General features: G+C 45.0%; 2 protein-coding genes across 7 annotated transcripts in view; both read left to right on the top strand.

Moving 5' to 3' along the window:
• tmcc1a (transmembrane and coiled-coil domain family 1a) overlaps positions 1–8,599 on the top strand; it is a 44,445-nt gene extending 35,846 nt beyond the window's left edge. For 5 of the 6 annotated variants that reach the window (XM_034591564.1, XM_034591562.1, XM_034591563.1 and 2 more), the window contains 4 exons: positions 2,108–2,365; positions 2,532–3,223; positions 4,958–5,093; positions 6,303–8,599. In XM_034591564.1, the coding sequence (XP_034447455.1) occupies positions 2,108–2,365; positions 2,532–3,223; positions 4,958–5,093; positions 6,303–6,617 (1,401 nt within the window). In that variant the 3' untranslated portion in view covers positions 6,618–8,599. Of the gene's footprint in view, positions 1–761; positions 967–2,107; positions 2,366–2,531; positions 3,224–4,957; positions 5,094–6,302 lie in introns of those variants that run through there. The other variant, XM_034591566.1, reaches the window with a different exon arrangement.
• A 2,355-nt stretch (positions 8,600–10,954) lies between these two features.
• plxnd1 (plexin D1) overlaps positions 10,955–26,317 on the top strand; it is a 64,023-nt gene continuing 48,660 nt past the window's right edge. The window contains exons 1-5 of the mRNA XM_034591561.1: positions 10,955–12,366; positions 15,363–15,539; positions 18,868–18,999; positions 20,476–20,576; positions 26,092–26,221. Of these exons, the coding sequence (XP_034447452.1) occupies positions 11,152–12,366; positions 15,363–15,539; positions 18,868–18,999; positions 20,476–20,576; positions 26,092–26,221 (1,755 nt within the window). The 5' untranslated portion in view covers positions 10,955–11,151. The remainder of the gene's footprint in view (positions 12,367–15,362; positions 15,540–18,867; positions 19,000–20,475; positions 20,577–26,091; positions 26,222–26,317) is intronic.

Here is a 26,317-nt window from a genome sequence, read left to right on the forward strand (position 1 = left end):
ACCGGAACGTGGTGGAAGGATGTGTTATGGGTCAGGGAAGAATCCATTACATTGTAATGTAGATTCAGATTTTTTTTATCACTTTCTATAATATTGCCACACAGAACATTTTCAAGATTTTCCTTGATTTTTCATTTTTCTTGGGGAAAAAATCTGATTGATTTATGAGTGTCTGCAATTAGGTGCAGGTTGAAAATAGAAATCATCATCTAGTGAATTTAAATATGGTTTCATAAGGGGAGGACTGGTCATTGGGGGAAGTACACACTCTTCGGAGCGCCATTCTAATTATACTATTGGGTAGTTGAATCTAAAATACATCATCTATTATAAACTGAACAGTTTGTACTGAAAATCAAATGCAATTTTGTCAAATGTCTAATGAATATTGTTGAGTCAGAGTACGTACATTTCCCTCTAAATTGCAGTGGAAGTATGAAGTAGCATGAAATACTGGAGTACAAGAACCTGAAATTAGCTTGTTAGGACTTCAGTAGCTGTAGCTGACAATCTGCCACCTCTCTGTTTGCATATGAGAGTCAATATAAGGTTGATTGTGATTCTGCTGTTCTCCCAGTGAGCCTCATAGTGAAACAAATCCCAAATACAAGTCAGTGAGTGAGGATCTATTTTTGCTTTTTGTGAGGTTTGATTGGCGGCTGCCTGTCGTGCAGTTCTGAGGATGATGTCACCCCCTCAGCTGGGAGGAGGGGAGGAGGAGAGGAGGAGAGGGGGGAGGAGGAGAGGGGGGAGGAGCTCTCCTCTCTCGTCCAGTTGACTGAGTTTCAGGTGGATTCAACTTTCACAACAAGCCCGGCGGTCTGTCAGTTACCCGGCGAAACTTCCTGCCAACACACGGGGACTGAGCCGTGTACCGTCAGTGTCAGTGCAGATGAAAACACACGAGTCCAGTTCACGGTGGACAAAATGCACTGGGAACAATTTATCCGTTTGACCAATGGGAAGGTGAGCGCTGCTTTTTTTACGCGTGGTTTGTGAAGATGATTGATCAGATATCGGGGACAGTTTCTTTCTACTTTATAAAAACTTTTATGAGGAGTTTCGGTTTTTCTTCCGGGTGCGGTTGTGGTTTGTAGGCTGTGGTGTCTGTCATCAATTAGTCATGTCCATGTGCGCAGGTGAGGTGAGCCTCTGGTGCGTGAGGTTGACCTGTGTGTGCGTGTGTGTGTGCGGGTGTGTGCGTGCGTGTGTGTATGTGTGTGTGTATGTGTGTGTGTGTGTTAATAATTTATAATGGCCGGCCTATTTAACAAGCTGAGTGCCAAGGTGAATAACACCAGACACTTGTGCGTCTCTCTCCTCCTCAGCTTGGTCTCTGTCATGGTTCAGCAGCTCTTTTTTTTTTTTAGGTGTGCCTTCTCAGTGATGAGAATAATAGTTTTTATCACCATCCCTTGGTGATGCACGACCAGCTCCAGCTGTTATCACAGTGTTCTAACCCCTGAGGGGTTAAGGAAATGAATCACACCTTCTGCCTGTCATCAAAGGTGTGAGGCTCATTATCTGCTCAGGTCGAATTTATCTACAGGTTTTGATAGAATACAGGAAAAACTCAATTTAGATAGTGTCTTTGATCCCCCCCCTCCCATGCTTTGTGGCCTTTTGACAAAATCAGGTCAGTATCTGAAAAGACAAATATTATTGATCTGTGAAACCATTGTAAATGAAAATCGAATATCCTGTCAGTCTCGTCGATTATTGTCGCTCGCTGAGCTAAACATTGTTTAGCTGTTGCTGATACTGTTTTCCTTTTGTTCTTGTTTGTTTAATCAGGATATCCAAGATTTGTGGATATTTCTAGTTCCATACCTGGAAGTATTGAGTTTTGTTTTCATGAGTGGTTCCACTTTCCTTTCTTTGTAAATCCCTGAATGAAAAATGAACATCCTCAATCCTTCCTCTTCACACAAACTGACCACGAGTTTCCTTTTTACCCGCTCCCCTTCCAGGCTGAAATGCAGAAGCCTCCTTTTTTCATTGTGTCAGCAAAATGACCTCAACATGTAATTCCCCCATTCCATCTTCTGACCCTTTACATACCCCAATCTCTTGTAACCCCTCGTCTTCTCCTGTGTTCTCGCTTCAGATCGACCGGCTGGAGGTGAGTGGGCTGGGCCAAACACCCCTTGCTGTGTCTTACGGGGCAGACGGTTCCTACCCAGTGGGTGAGGATAGCACCCCAGACCCTCAGCGCACCAAGCAGGCCATCGCCCACCTGCAGCAGAAAATCCTCAAGCTTACGGAGCAGATTAAGATCGAGCAGACGGCGCGGGATGACAACGTTGCTGAGTACCTCAAACTGGCCAACAACGCCGACAAACAGCAAAGCACACGCATAAAACAGGTAAAACTAAGAAGTAATTCTATGAGATGTCAGCTGTGTGAAATAGTTCAATCTTTTGCTTCTGTTTTGATTGTACCTAGAGTTTCGGGGCAGATGTCCGTAAATATCAAGGTATAGTGTCATGTGCATTGCGCTCATTTATAAAGCCTTGTTCTGTGGCTGTCAGGTTTTTGAGAAAAAGAACCAAAAGTCGGCGCAGACCATCCAGCAGCTGCAGAGGAAACTGGAGCACTACCACCGGAAGCTGCGAGAGGTGGAGCACAATGGTATCCCACGGCAGCCCAAGGATGTTCTCCGAGACATGCAGCAAGGACTGAAGGGTGTTGGAGCAAGAGTCACAGGCTTTAGTGAAGGGGTGGTTGACAGCGTCAAGGGAGGCCTGTCCAGCATCTCCCACGCCACTCACTCCGCTGCAGGGGCCGTCGTTTCCAAACCTCGAGAGATCGCCTCGCTGATTCGCCACAAATTCGGAAGCACTGAAGACATCCCCTCCCTCAAAGACTCTCTGGACGACCCCACGGTGGATGAAGGCGTGACAGGGGCAGGCGGACGTTCCCTGGGCAGCGCTGGGCATCACCTCCAGTCCAGTCCCAAGTATGGCAGTGAGGAGAGCTGCTCCAGTGCAACGTCGGGCTCAGCTGGAGCCAACAGCACGACGGGGGCACCCGGAGGCCCACCCAGTTCCAAGGGTAACACACTGGAGAGGAGTCAGAGCTCGAGCCTAGACATGCTGCTGCAGGAGGTGCAGGATCTGAGGGAGGGCCAGGCACGGCTAGAGGAGAACCTTGACAGCTTGAAGAGCCACTATCAGAGAGACTACACAGTTGTAATGCAAGCACTACAGGAGGAACGCTTCAGGTACACAGAGAAAACAGAACAATTATAAGTGTGTCATATATTTCTCAAGCATTACCAGTCAACACATGAAATCCCCTAAATGTCCAACAGTGTGTAATCAGGAAGGACTTCTATATTTAGAAAATACTTTGAGCACTGATCATTCCTATCACTGTGTTATCTGAGGTATCATCTCAGGCAGCACTGTCCCCGCCTGTGCTCTGACAGCTCTTTTATCAAAGACAGCGCACAGTGGATAGAAACTAAACCTTGGACCTGGACCTCATCTGCAGAAACATGTAGAGCTCACGTGAAGAGCTGCCTTTATCTTCACTCTCAACACATATGTGCTAAGGTCACATTGACATTAATATTAAGCAGAGTGGCAGTCTTATTGTTTTATGTGTATCCCTCATAAACAGGATTGTTTTAGTGACTAACTCTGCTGCTCTAAGTCACTCAAGCATTTATGTGTAGAGTGTTTAAATGTTTAAATCGCCTCTTCACTGCATTTAAGAGAATTTTAGCTTTGTCGTTGTGAGACAGCAGTTTTACATTTAAACTGTGAGCCCCTCAACACCTGCACAGTTCACCAGTGTCCTCTAAGTCTAAGGATCTTCACTGTTATTTCAGCCCTCGTCCCAGCTCTGCATAAAGACTCTGTGTGAAGCTTCTCTGGGCAGATGGCCTTTAAAAAAACACACGTTCACATTCCTACAGAATGTTCTGAGCACAGGGCACAAGGATTAAGAGGGTCAGCAATGATAAGACAGGAAGTTATAATGAGTTATAAAGAACATTTTCTTCCTAAAATGTCCATCTGAGTCCAGAGGATTCTGATTTTGTCCTCTCAGACCAAAATAGTAGTGACCACTCAGGAGCTGTTTTCAGCGCGCCCACAGGGAATAATCATTTATCAACCTATCAGGTTGCTGTATAGCTCCTCTGGGACTTAATCCATCCTGAACGTAACTGAGAGGTGCCTAAAATGTGACTCAACCAGGACTGAAAATAATTTGATAAATTCAGAGCTGAATCAAAGAACCGATCGACAGAAATTATTAAAAAAACAAATTTAAAGGCATGACCGTGGACTTTTTACTATTAACTGACTTTCATAGACCCATCCAAGAAAATAGTTTTCACAAGATAATATTAAAAATAATTGGTTCTTTGCAGCCTGTGATGAACCTACTGAACTTTTTTTGACAAATAATTTAATTCATTAGTTGTTTAGTGTATAAAAAGACTGTAATCAATTTGACGCCTTCAAAAAGAAACTGAAGTATTTCATTTGAAAACTAAAGAAATTAGAATAAATCAGATCCCACCACCCCACATTAAATGTATGTTGTATACAGATCTTCATAATACCTGTGTGTTTCTGTTAAAATGTAACTAAAGTAATTCAGTCTAGCCTACACTGGGGCAGCCTTCTGTCTATTCTTGTCTTATGATGTCCATCCAATTGTATGTGCCTGCCAGAATTAACAGCAGTATAGATCTATCTCCTCCTGCCTGGGCACTTCCCAATGGTCAGTCTCATAATGCAGACTCTCTGATTGGCCGGTTGGATCAGCAGATGAGTAAGCATGTCCTAATCTTGTCAGAGCGAGTCATCAGTTGGGTCAGGTGCCATGTGGTCAGATGCCTTCAGGGTCTGTTTTCTGCTAATTCCTGCATGTGGTTCTTTGTTGAAGCTAATTCTCCCACCGACTCTCACGTGTTGTTGTGTTTTTGTGTCTGTGTGTTCAGGTGTGAACGTCTGGAGGAGCAGCTCAACGACCTGACAGAGCTTCACCAGAATGAGATCCTGAACCTCAAACAGGAGCTGGCCAGCATGGAGGAGAAGATCGCCTACCAGTCGTATGAGAGAGCCAGAGACATCCAGGTTCGTACATCAGGTCCACAAGCACAGCTACTCAAATGTGTCAAATCTTATTCTCTTCTTTGCACTTTAAAATGTAAATGGACACATGAATAGCTGCATGTTGTAAGAAGGATGTTGAAGGTCAAGTACAAACGCGGAGGCACATGACATTTCACATGTATTTACTAATGCACTAACTGAATTTTAGCATTTAGTCAAAGAGGCACTTCTGTTAATGTTATTGTCTTTTGACATTTTTTACAAACACAATAACCTGCTGAATGCACTCACTTGTATGTATTATATTAAAGGATAAACAAGTAATAATATTGGTAAATGCAGGAAAAAGCATAAATGAACCACTCATCTTAAAACTAATTTAGTATTTTATTAAAATTCACACCAATATTTATCTATTGTTCAATTTTTTTATCATAGATGTTTTCCAAAGTGGGATTTTTCACCGTGGTTTATTCACAGTGATAATTGTATCTTAGTGGTGATGTTAATAAGAAGTTTTCAGTAAAAATCCTTATTATTTTCAGTATCCCTGCATGTCTTAATAATTTAAATTATCCTCAGTGTCAGTTTTAAACTCCAGCTGAAACTTTGAGGTGGTCACACAACCCACAACACTTGCAGGCATTATCTCATCTGTGTATATTGACACTTGAAACAGGAAGGTGAGACAGAATCCAGTCTTTCCATTGGCACGTCTGTTTGTTCAAAACAAAAGCATTTCCTTCCTCATGACTCAGATTACTCCCGTCCTTTCCTGATGTTTATGAGGGCTTGTGTTTGTGTGTGTGTGGTTTTTTTTCTGCAGACAAGTGTGAAATGCATTTCCAGCTCAAGTTGCCCCCTTACTACAGTTCCTTTCCCTGACAGCAGGGGGTGATAGTGTTCTATGAAATATACTCTGTGGTTACTTTATTATCTTTATGATGTTCACCTGTAAAGTGCAATTGAGCTATAAATTCTAACTGTATGAAGATGATAGTTTTTAATTGACCCTATCAGAGAGATGTAAATTTAAGTATAGGTTTTTGAATGACGTTTTAGTTTGCGGTGGAGTTGAACTTCTGGAGAATGAATAATAGAAACACATTCAATCCAAGCAGTCCTGCAGAGTAAAGCTGCCACTGAGTGTCTAGTGTGTTGTTGGTTTTGTTAATGTGTGTGAAGATTGGGACTTTGCTGACCCTCTCTCTTCCTGCGTGTCCTCTGCAGGAGGCGTTGGAGGCCTGTCAGACCAGGATCTCTAAGATGGAGCTTCAGCAGCAGCAGCAGCAGGTCGTCCAGTTGGAGGGGCTGGAAAATGCCACGGCCAGGACCCTCCTGGGAAAACTTATCAATGTGCTGCTGGCCCTTATGGCCGTCCTTCTGGTCTTTGTCTCAACTGTGGCCAACTGTGTGGTCCCCCTGATGAAGACACGCTCGCGCTCCCTCTCCACCCTCCTCCTCATCCTCCTTCTGGCCTTCCTATGGAGGAACTGGGACGCTCTCTCTGGGTACACGCACCGCGCTCTGCAGCCACCGGGATGACCAGACCAACGCCAGCACATGTTGCTTTGGTGATGTAACTGTAACCACAGTCGTGCAGGATGTTTGCAGAACGTGACTGCCGTTCGGGGTAGCTGTGTGGCCGGGCACTGACAATTCGGCTGAGCACTTTCGGACACGCCCTGGAAATCAAGACAAAGTGGAGGAAACAGAGTACTGTTGAGAACACTTGTGATTTTACTTTAGGAAGGAAAAGACTGTTTACATTTTGAGATGAACTGCTGTGTTGTTTCTCTCAGAGAATACAGCAACGTACTGTTTTTATCTTTAGCGTTTTAATCAATTATAATGTTATTTCTAATAATATTATTTTTATTTTCTATGTTATTTTATTCAGTACCATGTAGCATTACACTCCTGTCACTCTACATGAAGGGGAGTTTAGTCAGGAAATACGGGGCTGGCGATTTGCCCCAAAAGACCCATTTCAATTGTAGACATGCAAATGTGATGATGTGGTTGAGTTTAGGAAGAGAACGCTCACCTCGCTGTGACCGGTCGATTTGAACCATGGCTGAAAACCTTCCAGGGAGCTGCTCCTTTCTTGCTGTGATGAAATTGACTGAACATGGCGTTTGGGTGTCATGATGACTAGAGACTGTTTTGAGCTTCCTCACATTTCTAATGACAAAGATGACATGCTTTTAATCGTTTCCTTTTCTTGAGTATAACAGGAAAAACTGTGTTGAATGGGGGATATGATAATGACTCCTAAAGCTACGATGGGCTGCTCACACTAGAGACAGCACAAACACAGAGAGAACATCTGGTTATTGTCAAGCATCTGCCATAATTGCAACATGTATACAATGCTGCCTGTTTTCATTATGAAAAATTACAAAGGAACCATTTTTGCTTTTAAAAGCGATGGAAAAAAGGTCATTGTCTAAGTAAAATTAATTTGCCGGGGTAATTTCCTCACCCTCCGGCCATATTTAATGTGATCAGGTTAGGAAAGAGAGACTACTGGTGCTTTTCCAGCTCCATCTCAGCTGGATCAGGAATGCTGCTGCTGCTTCATATCCACAGTGCAAGTCATCTCCACTGCCACACCAGTCAAATGCACACTGCCTGTATGTGATACTGTGCTTTTCAAAAACTCTCCTTGCATATTATCTCTGTAGCCATCCTTCTTTTTCTACGTGCACACTTTGTTATGGTGTAACCACCCAGTGCCAAACCCTAGTTACCCCAGGGATGCCTGCGCACCCGGAGGGTCCGACCTGACAGGACGGAAAAAGCTGAGGTGGCTCAGCAGGTTTAGCTTTTATTCAGATCTGCCACGAATGTCTCGCCTGGATGTCAAGAATGTATTGTTTTGGCAGACATAACTTTTGAGGAATATCGATGAGAGGATTCACAATCTGAAGATGAACTTGACTCCAGATCCTCAGTCGTGTGTTTGCACCCTTGCTTCCTTGAGTACAGTTTCCTCGACTCAGCGTCCACTCACTCTCTTCCTCGACGACTCAAGGACACGACGAGATGACCCAGCACATTTAATATTCCCACCTGCATTTCATTGCTTTCCTAACAGATTAGCTTGATCATTTGAGCTGTACAGCTGCACTTTAGCACACTGCTAGATAACACATAGGTCAGACTGAGGCCACAGAAACCTTTGATTGAGACTTCATCAGTTGGATAAGAAAAGTTGACTCAGGTCAGGATCACTGTCATCCTTGTCTAAAGCTAGAACCCACATAGAGGAACATAATGTAGCACATTTCTTCTCAAATGTCATTAAAACCTAATTCCTCTCATGCAATTATAACGGCAGGAAGTGGATTTGTTCTCTGTCTTGATTTCTGCCGTTGTGGGCGCAGCAGACAAAGTTGAGAGTGACTTGACCTTGGCTTGACCTTGCAGTATCTTTTATGATGTAGGGTTGTGTGCTAAACCACTCTAGTGCCTTCTGATGTCCTTTTCTAAGTGTGGAATAAATAAAGTGCATTCCTGACTAACTCATGAGCTTTAAGTTTTTATTTAACAGTTTCAAGTATGCCCTCCTTATTGCTCTGTATCTCTGTCTCCCTGTGTGTGTGTGTGTGTGTGTGTGTGTGTGTGGGGGGGGGGGTGTTAATCATTTAATAATGAGGTGAAGACATGTTTTATGGTTTGGTTAAGGTTAGGGTTAAGCAAACAGTATAGAGTAAGTCTCCAGAAAATCTATGTAATGTCCTCTGAAGCCATGGAGACATGACTGTGTGTGTTCCTGTGCTTATATCTTTGTGAGGACCATTTTAAGCATAGACCCTGAGGACATTTTGACCGGTCCTCACTTATTCAATGGGCTGTTTGAGGGCTAAGACTTGGTTTAAGGGTTAGAATTAGGTATGGGTTAGGCATTTAGTTTGGATGGTTAAGGTAAGGGTAAGGGGAATGTATTATGTCAATAAGTGTTCTTACTAAAATACAAGTATAAGTTTGTGTGTGTGTGTGTGTGTGTGTGTGTGTGTGTGTGTGAGAGTGTGTGAGAATGCATTATTTAAAAATGTCTTTGGATTACTGATAATATTTTAGATTTACTTTGTCTTGTATCCCCTTGATGTGTTTTCCCCCAGTGGTTGAAAAGCTGTGTTTTGTTTGACTGAGTGGTCTTTCGTGAGGAAGCTGGGGGTCTGAACACAAGGAGGTGTCACTTCTTATCAGGAAGGAAACAGGTTGGGTGGAAGGCCCCTCTAACCGCAGCCTGTACTTCCAAAAGTCAGAGCGGGTCACCAGGGACATTATTTTCATTATAAACACAGTCGAGAGCATTTCTACCCCACTTACACACACACACACACACACACACACACACACACACACACACACACACACACACACACAGCTTAATTCCGTTGACTGTCGTGTTTGATTGAGCAGCACCAAACCGCAGCGCACAGTCACACCTCCCCGGTGATATCTGATGCTGACAGCTCTGACCCACACTGAGCCTTATCCCTGCAGGACCTCGTGCATGCGCCCCCTCCTCACGGCACCGCACTGCTGAGGCTCACGCACGCACCCACCATTGAGTCTGTCGTTGTGCGGTGCAGTTGAGGGGGTCATTATGTTGCACTTTATCAGTGCGCTTTCCTCCTTTTCTGCGCTGCCAGATTTGATGCGCATGGCTGTGCGCCAAGGTAAACACGGCGCGCACTTATCTGCCTCGTAGTGAAAGCTGCAAGTGACTGGGTGGGAGAAGAGAAAGTGAGCGCGTCCCCAGAGGAGCGCACAGTAAATAGGCACAGGCGATTGCGCACGATTTAGCATCAACTTTAATTAGTGCATGTATTCAGAGGATCGCTGGCAAACTGATTTATTCAGTGTCTGACACGTCCGTGGTCTTTTCCTAATTTCTATTCAGAGTTGTGAGCATATGCACGCACACTCCAACCAAAGACAAAAAAAAGAAAAAACGCTCGCCATATTCCTGCATTTTTGAGTGGGGGCGCATGTGTTGCGCTTGAATATTTATGAGGTGCAGCTCGCGAGAAAGGCTCGTGTGTGTGTTGGAGAGATGAATGTGAATGTCAAAAACCGGAAAGTTGTGCTGATGTGCCCATCTGGTTGCACTTTCACGCTGCTTACCGAGCCGTGTGTGCCCAAAAGACGGAACCCTGCGGATCTGCAGAACTAATCTGAGCGAGCCGGGGGACTGGGGAGCGCAGGAGGTTGGGACCATGACCAACCATTAACCCCGAGATGAGCGGGACCACGCAGGGGCGGAGAGGCATCAACCGAGCCCGTCTTGAAAGGAAAGAGTGCGGTCATTACGACCTCACATGGAACCACGAGTTCACATTATAGCTGCAATACGTTCGTGCGTAAATTACGGGTAATGTAGGTACATGGTCGATATGACTGTTTGATCATGTGGTTTGATGACAGCAGATTTAAAATAGAAACTAGGAAAGTTACATTTAGGGAAAATCAGGAGTAAAAATGTAGTGAGTTGTATCTAATGATCACAACAGATCTCTTTGATAACGGTTGGCACAATAGAGGAGGAGGTGCCACTCCCCAAAGTTGGTGCGCCTGTTCCCACTTCATCCGAGTAAACCCATGACATCTGTAGTAAAGTAGAGTTTATATACTTAGAAAAACTAGATTAATGCTTTTAAATCAATTCATAATAAAAAATAAACTACTAAAACACGACTTCTTTAAGTCTAAGTCACCTCTGTGGAGAAATAACCTTGTGCGTAAATTACGAGCATATCAGCTTAAACTATATTTGTCTTCGTTATTCTATTGTTCAAAGACCATAAAGATGTCAGTGGCTCAGCATTGTGGCTCAGTGCGCCTCAGGAGAGAGGCTGCTGAGCTGCACAGTGGGCAGAGGGGGACAGACAGAGGAGGCAGCCTGAAAAAGGAAGCACGACTCGCTTATCGCGTCATTCTGGGCTTAGGCGTTGAGCAGGAAACAGCCTTTCCTCTCGGATTGTCGCAGTAGGAACAAACACACATTTTTGTCTTTGCTCAATGCACCCCTCGGCACAGAACACGCGGAAGCCGGTCAGAAGGAAAAATGCCTCCTTCGATAGAGATAGCTGTTCTGCTCCTCGGCGTCCTAGCGCTGGAGACGCACCGGAGTGCCAGCGCGCTGCACATCCAACAGGCGTTCTCGACTCCAAACCACACCAATAACTTCGTGGTGGACCCAGTGTCCAGGAGGGTCTACCTGGCCACCGTCAACAGCGTCTACCAGCTGAACGGCAGCCTGAGCGTCGAGGTGGAGAAGAGGACCGGACCGGTGGAGGACAACCTGTTGTGCCATGCGCCACAGCTCCCCCAGGCTCCGTGCGAGCATCCCAAATCCCTCACCGACAACTTCAACAAGCTGCTGAAGCTGGACCGAGAGCAAGGGGTGGTGGTGGTGTGTGGGTCGGTGTACCAGGGCTTCTGTGAGCTCAGGAAAATGGAGAATATTTCCGAGATAGCGGTGGAGTTCCCACCCCAGGGCGAGAAGACCGTTTTCCCCAGCATGCTCAACATCGCTGCCAATCACCCCAACGCGTCCACGGTGGGGCTCATCTTCAAGAGCCACGGGGGAAACACCCGGCTGCTGGTCGGGGCCACGTACACAGGGGCTGGTACCCAGTTTTTCCCCAAGAACCACAGCAAGGAGGACCTGCGCTTTGAAAACACCCCGGAGATCGCCATCCGCTCCCTGAACATCAAGGACCTATCCAGACTTTTCACCTATGACATTAACCCCTCGGAGGATAACGTGTTCAAGATCAAGCAGGAGGTCAAAACCAAAAACAAGCTGAACTTCGTGCACGCCTTCATGCAGAAGTCTTACTCCTACATCGCCTTTAATAACGACGCGAAGCTGGGCCACAAGGAGAGCCAGCCCAACAGCATCCTCGCCAGGATATGTCTGGACACCGACAACTCCCGAAAGTCCTCCGGGCCGGAGAGCAAGAAGCTGACCGAGTCCTACATCCAGATGCCGCTGCAGTGTGGATATAACGGGAACATCTACAACCGGCTGCTGTCCGTGTACCCCGCGGAGATCCACGTCGAGGACGCGCAGGACGCAGAGCCCTACCTGTTCGGAGTGTTTTCCAGACAGACCGACAGAAAGTCTGCTCTGTGCGCCTTCAAGTTGGGAGACATCGAGGAGGAGATCCGAAAGGGCCGACGGAACTGCTCCAACTCTCCCAGCAGCGACGTTCAAGTGCTGGACAGCGTCATCCAGGGCTCCGGGGCAGCCTGTATCCAGAAGGGAAACCTGTTGGTAAGGACCATAAATCTGATTTATATTCCTCAACGTATGAAGTTTGTACAAGGACCATAAATCTGTTTTATAGTCGTCATCATATGAAGTTTGTATAAGGAGGATAGATCTTTTATATTAGTCAACATACAGAAATATGAAATTAGTACAAGGAGCAGAGATCTATTTTATAAGTCAACATCTAGAAATATTAAATGTAAAGTTTGTATAAAGAGCGTAGATCATAACTTCGAGAAATATCAGATATACATTTTCTATAAGGAGCATAGATCTATTTTACTAAAGTCAACATACAGAAATATTAAATATCAAGTTAGTTTAAGGACCACAGATGTATTTAATTATTATCAACATATAGAAACATAAAATATGAAGTCCAAGATTTTGTGTTATTGAGTGTTATCAGCTTCAATTTAACAGTAAAATAGGAATAAATTAATAAACTGAGATAGTTCCACTTGACTGAGGTTTTCCATTAACAATCATCAGTATCTAGATGGAGCAGAATATATTACAACAGGGGAACAATAGACCATCAGATTCTTCACCCTATAGCTTTATTATGTCATTTATGCTTTGATTTATTGTCACTTGTGTGTTAAATATGAATACACCAACATTGAAAGCCTGGAGATTTAAAAAAAATGAAGAGATTTGTTTATTTGTCGCCTCTTTTATGAGCTCTGCTTCAACAAACCAGAGTCACAGTGCTTATTCAGCCAATAAACCTGCTTCGGGCTCTGATTTATTAAACCTGTGGCTCTCTCCAGCTGTTCAGGCTGTATGAAAGAAGCAAACCACACTCATGTGTCCGTTCGACACTTTCCATTTGTGCTAGCGAGCAGTTGTCCTCCCTGCAGCCCCCGAGGCTCATGAGTTGGAGAGGGGATCTCTTATGTCACGAGTAGAGGTCATGTTCGTTGGAATGGATGCTCCAGAGCCACATCAGAGGTTGTGGGAAGGGTGAGACTCCTCTCACATCCAGCAGCTCCCCCTCTTATCAAATATGAAGAGAAAGAAGGGGTCAATAGTTTACAATGTTTTTTTTCTCAGTTAAACCTCAGACATCTTTTTATTAATTTTTTTTACTATTGAGTCTGTGCTGCAAACTACAATTCAGCCTCAGATTTAGCACATTGGATAATAAATAGCAACATTGTCATATATTGTCTTTTGTTTTACATGCTTTCCACTCGTATACACAACAAAGCCTCCATCCATTATCTGTACCACTTATCCTTTAACCCTCTGGAGTCTGCGGTCGTGCTGCGTGTGATCGAATCCTCTGATGTGTCTTGTTTGTTTTTGGCTTCAATATATTGATCCTGAAATCAAAAGCATTTTAAAACAGCCAAAGAGGGTTAATGGTCGCGGGGGGGGGGGGGGGGGGGGGGGAGCTGGAGCCCATCCCTGCTGACACTGGGCGAGAGGCGGGGTACATCCTGGACAGGTCACCAGTGTATCACAGGGCCAACACACTGAGACAAGCATCCATTCACAAGTCTCAATTTAGCGTCTCCAATTAAACTAACCCCAAATCTGCATGACTGTGGGAGGCTGCCCTGAGGGAACCCACGCAGACATGGGATTCTAACCTTCTGGCTGTGAGGTGACCACTGCACCACTGTGGCACAAAACATCCCTCCTTCAATTTAGCACTCTCCACTGTATTTGTCCCCTCTGTTTTCCCTGGTTGGCGTTGGATAATGAAGGCAAGGGTGGCCCTCAGTAGAGCGCATACCACCGCCAAGGCCCAACGGTCCCATTAAATTCAATCAAGCTGCACCAAATTTCACACACTCATGGGTATCAGTTCCCTTAATGTGTCTGATTTTTTTTAAATCAATGAATTATTCCCTTGGAAAATGTAAAAATAAACATCCTATCTCACAATGTTACAGAAAGTGTAAAAAAAATCCTCGATCTGCCCCCGGATCTGGATCCACACCAAACTTTTATGAGTTATTTCCTGTTTTTTTTGGAAAATCTGTGCCGTGGTTTTTCAGTAATCTTGCTCACAAACAAACATACCAACTAATAAACAAATGGTCGGGGGGTGAAAACATAAACGCTTTGGTGCTTGCCCCAGTTTCATAGGAATGCAGTGAAATTCCATCTTTTCATTGTGCCGGTTGTGACTGACAGAGCTGAGGTCAAAGGCGCCGGTCCTGTGCCACTGTGCTGTCAGGTCACAAAGTTGCCCTCCTGGCTGGCACTTGTTGTCTGTGGCCCCGGGGCCGCCTCCTCCCGTGACCTGCTTACTGAATACTATCTCAGTTGGCCCACAGGCCTTCCTACCGCAGACAAATGCTCAGTTCAAAGTGGTTTAGAGTAGATTTCTCTGGTTCTCACTGCAATACACCCTACTTACCCCTGGACAGAACGAGTTACTCTTTCTTTGGTTCAGCATTTTTCTCGCCGTGACCACTGAAATGTGATGTTTTTTGTACTCCACAGTCAGAGGGCGAGCACTGAGGGAAAGCCAGACACAATTTATGATAAGAGAGACGAGGCCGCGAGCGGAAGGGCCCGTGGGAAACGACTCTACAAATATCCACTGTGCTTAATTCTTCTTCTTTTTTTTCCCGCTTGCCTCTGTGTGCTCTAAAATATTCCGAGAATTCCCAATAGATCCGTGTGCTCATCCAAGCGTGGCACTAATGTTTTATCATTGCCTGCCGAGGATTTGACAAAAGCAGAGTCTTATGAGTGTTGAACACCCTTGTAAGCCCTTTTCAAGTATTCACCGAGATGTCTAAAAAGTGATTTAGAAGAATGAGCAGCACCGTTGTGATAGCTGCTATCAGTTCTTGTTTTCCACTTCACTTTCATCACACAGCGCTCTTTTTGTGCTTTGTTCTCGCCTGTTTTCTAATCTTCATGGCGTGCTTCTCTATGAAAGCTGAAAAGGACTGATCTCTCTCTCTCTCTCTCTCTCTCTCTCTCTCTCTCTCTCTCTCTCTCTCTCTCTCTCTCTCTTTCTGTTCATGTTACAGTTGCAGCCCGAGCAGCTGGACTGCGGCGCGGCCCACCTGCAGCACCCGCTGGCCCTACGGAGGCCCCTGAGGTCCATTCCTCTGTATGAATACCCAGGCCTTAGCTCAGTCTCGGTGGACAATGTACACGACCACACGGTGGTTTTTCTGGGAACCGGTAATGGACGACTTCGTAAGGTGAGACACATGTCTACACACACGCACACACACACACACATAATGGGTCACTGCAGAACAGAGTTAATATTGTTAATGTGATCGAGCCCTGCAGCATGGAAAAAGCTATAACAGTAACGGTTACGTTGTGCCGCTCTGATGTGGCTGCTGAGACTTTCAATAAACCAAACTCAGGTGTGCGATGAAACACTCAGAGCCCCGGCAGGACAAGCGGGAGCGTCTGCTTTCCTCTGATTGGCTCTCATCAGCGTCATCACCCAACCCCCTGGCACCATTCATCCATGACCCATCAGTGAGCCATCTATAATCATGCGGTCCAACGTTCCTCGGATTTGGTTATTGTTTGAGGAATCACCAGGAAGCTGTTTAACGAGATCCGTATGAGCCGGTCCTTGTGTTGGTCTGCGACCTCAAACATCTGCAGTTGGTCCGTCTTGTGAAAACCTTCCCGGTCTAATTAACAGCATTCCTTAATTCTTTTTTCTCAGCCACATTCCTAGTCACCCCCGACTGGGCTTGGTAGGCAGCGGCCTGCCTGCGAGCGCCACGAGCTTCTTCTCAGCTGTCTGCGGGAACAACATAAACTCCGAAAGCTTTCTGGCCCTATTGTGTTGCCTGGTCCCTTTAACGACATTAAAACCATTCTGCTACAGGGTGTTTTTGCTTCATGCTGCTGAAAGAGCTCCTTGTTTTCCTGCCCCCGATGAAGGTCCTGCTTTAGCCCCAGCTGAGCGCTACAGTAATTGTTTATAATGGTTTATACTCAACGCACAACACGGGTCGGGATGTTGTGAGCCACAGTGTGTTTGTGTGCGTCTGTTCCCTTGATTGCAGGTCTCACTGTGTTTTTAGGTGCGTGACTTTGTCTGTGGGCCAGTGCAAGTGGCTTAGTGATTTCACGTGTTTACGCAGATGAATGCAGACCCTGTGATTATGGGCTATATGTGTGTTCTCTCCGCATGTGTTGCAGCCTTGTTATATAGGGAGCATGGTATTTCTATGACCTTGGGCAACAACATGAACTGTGCTTTTTAACTTTATGTGCCTTTCTTTGTTTCTGCGTGTATGTATGTATCTGTGTGTGTGGTTGTGTGTGTGTGTGTGTGTGTGTGTGTGTGTGTGTGTGTGTGTGTGTGGGGGGGGGGGGGGGGGGTGTGCATGCCCCGAGGATAGAGCTGTTACAGAGGTTAATGGTGCTGTTAGTGTGTGTAATGTGATTCTGACTGTGACTTTGGCTCAGACTAAACACGGGGGAACAGTGGTTGAGATTAAGTTAGGCCTCTTTTACTGTCTTTCAGAGGGCCCTCAGTGAAGTAATTTGTAATTACATGCATTTTTTAATGAAGTCTCCCCCTCCCCATTATAGCTAACTTCCATTTTCTGCCTCTCGCAGCGTCTGCCTTTATCTCGCTCGCTCTTGTCCAATTTGACTCCCTCAGACAGCCCCCCCCCCCCCCCTCCGCTCCTCGGTTCATCGCTTCCTTGTCTGCTCGCCTATACTCAGCCTCAAATAGAAGAGAAAATACCCTTTAATTCACATCGCAAACAAACACACTTCATCTCTTTATCTCTCTTGTTCTCTCCCTCCTGCCCCACCTCCATCTGTCTTTATTATCTCTCCTTAACACACAGGTACACACTCAATCACACACACACACACGCGCGCGTGGAGAATGAGCGCACAGCAGCTGAGCACTCCTCGGTTGAATAGGGGCTTTCATCTGCAGGCAGATAGACAGGGAATAAAGTCAGAGTGACCTGCCAGTGCAGCAGGTGTTTCATTGGTTGACCTGGTGACCGACCGCGCCACTTCTCTCCTCTTCTCCTGCTCCTATTCAGCTCCCGTCCAGGTGTGTGGGCTGCTGTTTACTCGCTCCTCACTGTGACACTCTGCTTATGTGTTTGCAGTCGCCGGGGTGAGGGGTGAAGACATAGCACAGCTGCTTGCTATCTCCAAGGGAGGAGAAGAGTGTGTGTGTGTGTGTGTGTGTGTGTGTGGGGACGGGTGGGTGGTGTTAGACAAAAAGGACAGCGCTATTTGGAAGCTGAGATAATGCCTCTCAACACAAGCCAATGGTTTACTAAGCTTATGTCTGCTCTGGTTTAACAGTAACCAGCACGTCTCAGTGGGTGGTGATAGTTTTGTCCCCTCTGTGTGTGTGTGTGTGTGTGTGTGTGTGTGTGTGTGTGTGTGTGTGTGTGTGTGTGTGTGTGTGTGTGTGTGTGTGTGTTTGTGTGTTTGTGTGTTCAGCGGATGGAGAAGTCACACAGCCTGTGCTTGTCGCCAGATGCTGGTCAGTTTGCCAGTTCCTGCAGGATGTCTCTGCTGAAGAGTGACCCGACAAATCGCAGAAATAAGAGCTTTCACTGTCTGCGTGACAGGAAGTCTCACTCAATACTGTTTGTTTATCTATGCAGCTTTGTGCGTGTGTATGTGTGTGAGTGTGTTTGTGCATACGTGACAACATGCCACCCATTTTATTATCTTGAGCTGTTGGAAGGCCAGTGTGTGTGTGTGTGTGTGTGTGTGTGTGTGTGTGTGTGTGTGTGTGTGTGGGGGGGGGGGGGGGGGGGGGGGGGGACTAGATTAGGCACATCGCTTGAACAAAGGACCTACAAAAATAAATTTAAGGTTGAGCAAGTACAAAAAATACTTTGAATTTAAAGTTTATAATGCACTCAAATAATACACTAAATCTGACGGCTATTCTTCATCAAGAACCGTGAATTATCTTCTGGGATAATGGTGAAAATGTTGAAAAATCCAACTCCTGATCACCATCACCATAAAAATTGAATGGGCTCTTCCCTGACACACAATGCATCCTTCCACCAAGTTTCATGGAAACCCGTTGAGCTTTTTCGTGTAATCTTGCTCAAAAACTAAAAAAACGGTGGAGGTAATGAGTTTTACTCCCGTCTTTTGTGTCTCAGTCAGGTTCAGAGGAGCTTCAGTATGAGAGATTATATTTATCTCATAACACATCAGTTGTTCACAGCAGTCGTCTCGAACTTTTCAAGGAGTGATTACGACGTGACAGTTGCTGGCGTGAATCCCCTGCCACACCAAGGTGGAGGAAGTGAATTGAATATCTGATCGTGTTGCTAAGCGAGACATCTGCCCCGTGAATCTGCTGTGACCTAACACACAAATACGACTGTGCTACATTGAGCAAGTCTCATTATTTGGCAAATTCTTCCGTGCGAGTGTGAAGCAAGCGGCTCAGTTGACTTTTCCTTGTACAGATTTTTCCTTAGAACGTATTTGTTTTGCATCTGCTTCCAATTCTGCAACTCCAACCTCTGCTCTGATGTCTTTGTTCCACAGCTGACACTCCTGGCGAACATGACCTTGGCCAATCAGTGGACGCTGAAGCTGCCGGCCAGCGAAGCCGTCCATCACATCATGACCTTCGACCCCAACGACAGGAACTTTCTATATCTCATGACCTCTCACCATGTAAGAATGTGGCTGAAGACCAGGCTCCAGTCTCGTGCTGCTGGTTCTACCCACCTTTGATTTATTCATGTCAGCATAAAGGAGTGATCACACCTCATTTCACATTCCTCCTCCATTTAGCTGAACACAGACTTTCAGTGCTGTTGTTCTTAACCAACATGTTTATAGCAGTCATGCTCCTGACAGGATGTGGCTGCACCTGATTGTTAGTTGATTGTAGCGAAGCCGAGAACTGATGGTCTGTTGTGCTCACTGATAAGATAAAGCTCTTTTCAGACACTGACGTGGCAAACACCAGGATCCATAGCGTGCCGTGTTGCAACACACACTGCTATTATGCTTAACACTTAACAGTAAAGTTAGAATCTGCAACATTTGCATTAAATCAAAACACATTTTTGATACCGTTTGTGGTAAACGTTTTTCAGCAGTCGCCTTTAATAATAATAATAATTTTCTCTTAGTTAAATTTCTTTATCAGTTCAATCTGCCTGCCTATGTTTACATACAATTTGAGTTTGATGGCTGCACTATAAACAGTTCCATCAGGAGAAACTCCAGCTTTAAAATTAAATAAACTTAACGGCATGCACAAGATGAGAAGCGACAGCGACAGAGACAGAGAGGAGAACAGATCTAAGCTTTGACATCAACCACACGATTGGCAGATTGAGATCATGTCAAATTCTGATTGGACGACCAAAAACACCCAAGAATCAGCTGATTACTCAAGGCGGGGAGAGTGAGGGAGAATTGTGAATGAACCAGAAGTTTCATATACCCCAGAAGCTGCCTACAGATTTCTGGGACACGTAGTATTAAAGTGCACTTGCAGATACCAAGTGTGTCACCAAATCAGCCAGGACTGAAACTGTATGTGTTAAATAATATATTGTTACGCCCCCACCACTAACATCACCTATTTTTAGCAGGTTATAAATATTTAATAGGCCCAACTGGTTTATAACGCACTTTAAAGTATTGTATATATATATATATATATATATGTGTTTATATGTATAGTGGAGGCTGGTGTATAAACAGATAATGACTGACAGTGTGAAATATCATATAAGGAGAGGTTATCATTTTTCATTCATTTACAAATACTTAAAATGTTATGGTACAGGCTTACAACTGCATTAGAGCGTGTTATACTGGTTTTGGTTATAAACATTTAATGGGTCATTCTCAGACGTGTGTAGGATCAGGACTAATGTCAGAAAAGGATGATTATGTTTTCCCAAAGCTGAGGATGACATCTTTAATTTCCTTGTTTTTTCCAATCAATAGTCCAAAACCTCAAATATTCAATTTATATTGACAGATATAAGACTCAAGGTCTGTGCATTTGAGAAGCTGCAACCAGTTTTAAAAGAAAGAATGTAAAAACTTGATGAATGTTCTGAGCTCTTGGTTTGATGTGATGTTGAGTTTTAAACTGTTTGCATTCTATCTGTGTGCTGTGGTGAGCAGATGCTGAGGGTGAGAGTGGCTGATTGTGACCAGTGGAAGAGCTGCAGCGGCTGTTTGGGAGCAAGTGACGCCCACTGTGGTTGGTGTACTTTGGAGAACAGGTAAAAACACAACACACAAACACACACACACACACACACACACACACACACACACACACACACACACACACACACACACACACACACACACACACACACACACACACACACACCGTTTTTGTCTCCCTATCTCCATATATCCAATTAGCTGTCTTCCTCGGACGTGTTCTCTGTCCCTCTCCTCCTCTCTTCTGCTGCCAGTAAAACATAATTCAATCAAGCGATCATACGTTTGTGCATCACACACATGCCACATGCTTTTTGAAGTAATCTGCAGGGAAAATGCGAACATGTTTGCTGTCTTCATTGCCTAGATTTGAGCAGCTGGGGCCGTTTATATATGAATGATTGACTTAAGTTATTGCTCGTTTTGTAGCAATAAAAGATCCGACCGATGGCAGAATAACAGGATTCGAGCTTGTCGTTATGATGCTTTTAGTGTTTGAGTCGGTGAAACCACAGAGGCTCGTTTGCTGGTTTTCATCATCCTCATTCTCGATTTCAAAACTGCTGCCTGGCTGAATGATTCTTGGCAGCATCAGGGTGTATTTTGGGGTTTGGAAGGCTGCTCTTGGACTGAGCTGAACTGATTTGCTTTTCATTAGGCCTCAGACTGGGGGAGTCACATCATTGTTTTGGAGCAGTCTCTCGGCCCTTTAGTAGTTTGGGGAGGGAGTGACAGGCTGGGAGCGCCCGGCGAGTAGTGACTTGGCTGAAGTGTAACAGCGAGCAGGCGAGAGCGTGCTGTGATTAATGTGGCTCTGTCAGGACTGGCTCTGCTGCTCCGTGTTCACTGGCTTTCAGGGAGAATATGTGTGGTGATGAGCTGTTTGTTTGTGTGTTGTTTGTCTGCGTGCGCGTGTGTGTGTGTGTGTGAGAGAGAGAGAGAGATGGTCGGTTGCTTGGTGATTAAAGCAGATCAGACAAGATAGTGAATTTTGTGATGAGTTGTGCTGCAGCTCTGGAGGCTCTGGCATTGCCAGCGGCCATTCAGAGCTGGAAGAGTGGAACTGATGAGAGTTGTGTGTTTGTGTGTCTACGTTTGTGTGTATGTGTTGGTGTGAGTGTGTGTGGTCAGACTGTGTCACTGTCATCTCCCTGTCTCTTTCTCCTTTTTTATCTTTCTGTCGTTTCTTTACCCCAGTCCCTTTCTCGCTTCACTGCGTTTTCTGTACCCTCGTGATTCCCTCTCTGTCTTCGGCTCCTTCTTCTCTCCCCTGCCATGCACTTGTATATTCCAGTAGCTTTCTGAATTTAGTTATCCCTTTCTCAACCTCCCTCTCTGCCTCCCTGCTCCTCGAATCCTCTTCCCCTAGTGCCCTTGTCCTCCTCTCTATCCCTCTACAAAGGAGCGTTGATTGTGATGATGGCAGTGGGAGGGCGAGTGCACACTGGCTCTTTTGACAAGGAAATGTCAAAGTGTGTAAGTCAGAGTGTGTGCGGCGTTATCTGGCTCCTGAAGGCCAGGGAGCTGATGTCATGGGTGTGTATTTGTGTGTTTGATGCACTGTTTGGCCAGTCATGTTGGCCGCTGGGCTGGCGCTGTGGCCTCAGAGCCCAGGGGGGGATCAGGGAGGTCGATGTGTGGGGGTGGATGGTCTCCTCCCTCACCCCTCTGCATGATACAACCGAGAAGAGGGAGGGGAAAAGGACCACTAGAGAACTATCTGCAAATCTGTGAAGCCACTACTGTCTCTGTGGGTGTCTGCTCGATTTTATGCATGGCTCTGACGTTTCTCAGCATGTCTGCATTTAGAGTGAGACATGAAAACATGTCTGGTCGCTTTGTGGAGTCTGCATTGTTGTCTGAAAAACGAGAGAGCTACATCCTCTGCCAGAGATAAAACTGAGTCCTTGATCACTCTTCGTGCTGGAGCTGGTTTAATCTGGCACATGTCACAAGAAAGCACTTTATTTTATCTTTATTTGAATCAAATTATGCATCATGTGCAGCTTTTGCTATTCACAAATTATCATGCCGAGCCGCATGTGCTTTTCTCACAGTGACTTTGTGTGTGTCTGTGTAGTCTGTGTGTGTTTGTGTGTGTGTGTGTGTGTCTGCACGTGTGGTTTGGAGCTCATATGTTCTCCTGGTGTTAACAGTCTTGCTGGCTTCGCACCTTATCTGACGTACAGACACTTAGGAGGTGATGAGTTTTCTCGGGTCATATTTTATCTGCATATATTAACTCTGTTTAGTTCAAGGAGCTGCTGAAAAAGCTTTTAAAGTCATTGTGCCACTGAGTCGCAGGTGAAGAGTGTATTTGTGTAAAAAAGAAATTAAGTGAATGTATGAGTCCACTGCTGTGCTTGATCATAATGTGGCACATTAAGAACAAATAGACTGGGTGCATTTACTGGCCAGTTGTTTGCTGTTGATTTTCGTCTGAGACTGCATGTCTTTTTCTTTTGCCGTCGTCAGAGGAAGCTTCCTGGATGCCTGCTTCAGTTTATACCAAGTTGCATTTGTTAGGTTTTCAGCAATTAAAGATAAAATCTGGAGTTTACTGGATAATCTAAATATATATTCTTCAACATGGAAAACAAGGAAGACACCAGAGGAGGTTGTGTTTTTGCTCCACGATTTCAAAATTAAATCCAAATGTTCCTGCAAACACGTACACATGTTTGATCTCAAAGATAGAGCTGGTTTATTGAAGCATGAACATGAGCATCAAAAGCTTTGTAAGGCTTGTGCTTTGGTTTGATTTGTGGAAATTCAGGTTGTGATTTTGTCGATTTCTAATGATTTTACTTTTGCAAAGTTCACCACAACGTGTTCAGGTCTAAAGGACTTTGCTATAATGTTACCTACTTCAGGGAGGTTGTGTTTTTTCACACCTCTGTTAGATAGCAAGAGTATGCTAAACAGATTAAAATGAAACAAAAAAAATCAGGCATGTTAAGGGGACTGAAAAATCCTTATAATGTGAATTTTTTTCACCCAATACTTTTTAGTATTTAGTAGTACAGGACATCACAAACAACGACACCTCCTTGTTCCCTCCAACTGCTCAAAACAGCAGGAGGGGAAATAAGGAAGTTAAACACATTACAACACTGCCACTCATACAAATGCATGATTGATTAAGAGGGTGACATAATGTAGTGAATTTAAAGTGCACCGTATGTGTGTAGGTTTAAGTTTTGGGTCTTTTTAGGGGAAGTTCAAGCAACTTTAAATCTGATCTCAGCAGCCCTACGATACTATATTGCTCTCCGGTACAGTAGGTGGCGCTGTGGCGGTACATCCACCACACTTGTAAAGTCGCAGCAGAAGAAGGTGTTTGGTGAATTAAGTTTGAGCTATGGCAAATAAAATGGCCGAATGTTCCAGAGAAAGTTGGTTCATCGTTGGTTTTTCAAACTGTGATTCAGAAAGTGTCTCGTTCTAGCTCCATGGTGAGTCAGACATTATGATATCCTTTACTACTTACATACTACTTTGGAGCGTTCTGTTCATCATGGTTGAGTGGCCATTAGCATGCTAACATTAGCTACACAGCACAAAGTGTCATGGCCCATGGGTCATCAACAAAAAGTTGTACGAGTTGATATGATGTTAATGTTGTGTGAGAGTTTACCAAAATGACGAGGGTTTGTCCTCTGTGGACCTCGAAAGTCTTTATAAACTTTGGTGCCAATCCATCTAAAAGTTGTGACTTTTCCGTCTCGTGTCGGACCAACCAATGGTTTAAAAAAAAAAAATACAGGATCATTTTGGAAACTGCACTGAAACCCATGCATCATACTGACAGCAGCATCAAAACAATTTCATGAAACACCCAGCTACACTCGAAACATCTTTCAGGATGAAAATCGAATCAATACCTTCACGAATAGTATAATTTCAGCGCGTTAGACTGTTTATCCTTGGACCCACTGTTGTGTGACCGTTGAGTTTGCCGAGAATGTGTTCAGAGTTTATGAGTTTGTTTGTGTCGAGGGGATTTTTTGTGTGGCCTGCGCAGCCCCGCAGTTCTATTTTTAGCTCAGCAGCTGACCTCACGGCCCCTCTCAGTCCTTCTGTGCCGACGGGACAGAGAATCTGGACGTTCACTCACTTCGGACACAAACACTAACACATGCAGGCACGCAGGCGGACAGACACATGCTTTATTTTAAAACAACTGCGACAGTGTGGAGGGGAAGTGGGATGTGCCAAACTCATTATGTGGCATGTTAGGATGCTGGTAAGTGAGGCCTCTTTGGTTTTGTCCTCCCTCTGAGGTCACTTTGTCCTTCCAGTGCGCGCTGCAGACGACCAGAGGTCTGTGCCAACAGCCGGCGGAGTTCATCAGCGAAGCAGACGTCAGAATGTGAATCCACCTTGCTTGTTGAATGACCTTTTACTGTTCTGCTGTCCTACACATTCATTATACTCACAGAAAGGCACACGCACACACACACTGTATGCTTTATGCATGTCGACACATACAAACACGCATTCATGGAGACACAATAGGTCCACACACCTAAAAGAAGTTTGTTTTATTCAACTCTTAGTAACAGGCCCCTGATCTTAGCGCCCGCGGGATGGGGTTGCCATAGCATTGCGTGTGACCTAGAGTCAAGTAGTCTCTTGTGTTGAGCCAGACAAACTGACAGCCGAGGTCTGAGTGTGACATTAGGAGACCAGAGTACCTCATAAATCTGTGGGAAGCAGACCATGAAACCCAACGGTGAGAATTTGTCAAGTCCTAAAATGAAAAGAAAACACAAACGTGCGAACCTCCTCACGAAGGATAAAATGTTGACCTTCAAACTCTGCGCTCCCACACCAGCATGGAAGTCCAGTGGCTGATTGGGTCTTGATTACCAGCTTCAGCTATTACAAGGACTTAAGATATAGTTAGTAATCTGATGTGGCAAAGTCGTGCTGATGGATGCCCACTTTTCAGCCTTACCCAAGTTTTCTTTGCATGTTAACTAGGAAATGTGCAAATGGTCATTAACATCTGTTGTCTTACCATGACATAGTGCTGTGCCCGTGCTGGTTGGAGCTTTCTGAAACTGTAAAAGTGACATGCAGTAACTGAGCCGTAGAAAGAAAAGGCCGACCTGTTTAATCAAAGCTTGGTGAAGCTTGACTCAGTTCTCAGACCCCAAACTGGAGAATCGGTTGTCTTTGCCATGGTTGTGAATAAACTGTTGTCATGATTGACAATGTCACTTATGTTGCTGAGTCGCAGCCACCACCAGAGCCCTGGTCGCCTGTTAATTTCAATAATATTATATTAAATGTAGCATATCGATATTGCTCCAAATTTGACACTGCATTTCCTTGGGACCCTAACAATAAACATGCCAAGTAGGATATGAACAAGACCAACAGTTCTTGATGAATGTGTTTCACATACAGACAAGAGATTTCATATTGCAGAGATTGTGAAGAAATCCTACCAAACGTGTCTTTGTGCTGTAATCTAATCTCATCCAAGATAGCTTTGATATGATCTGATAAAATATACCCAGACATGACATTTAAACTTTCCCTCTGTTACTCTCTGTCCAGATGTACCATCCAGAAGGAGTGTGCTCAAGGGCTGTTGGCGCGCACTTGGATCAGCATGGGTGAGGGCCCTCAGCAGTGTCCTTCCATGACCCTGACACCTCCGGAGATCAGCATCTCTGCAGATATCAAGGTATTTTCAGGTTCCTTCATATCACACCCTCAAATACACATGACTGCTGCTGTGATCAGTGGGGGCAGTGTACTGTATTTAAAGATGAAGAAACAG

Source organism: Hippoglossus hippoglossus, chromosome 7 (assembly GCF_009819705.1).
Source record: "Hippoglossus hippoglossus isolate fHipHip1 chromosome 7, fHipHip1.pri, whole genome shotgun sequence".
NCBI classification, from domain to species: domain Eukaryota; kingdom Metazoa; phylum Chordata; class Actinopteri; order Pleuronectiformes; family Pleuronectidae; genus Hippoglossus; species Hippoglossus hippoglossus.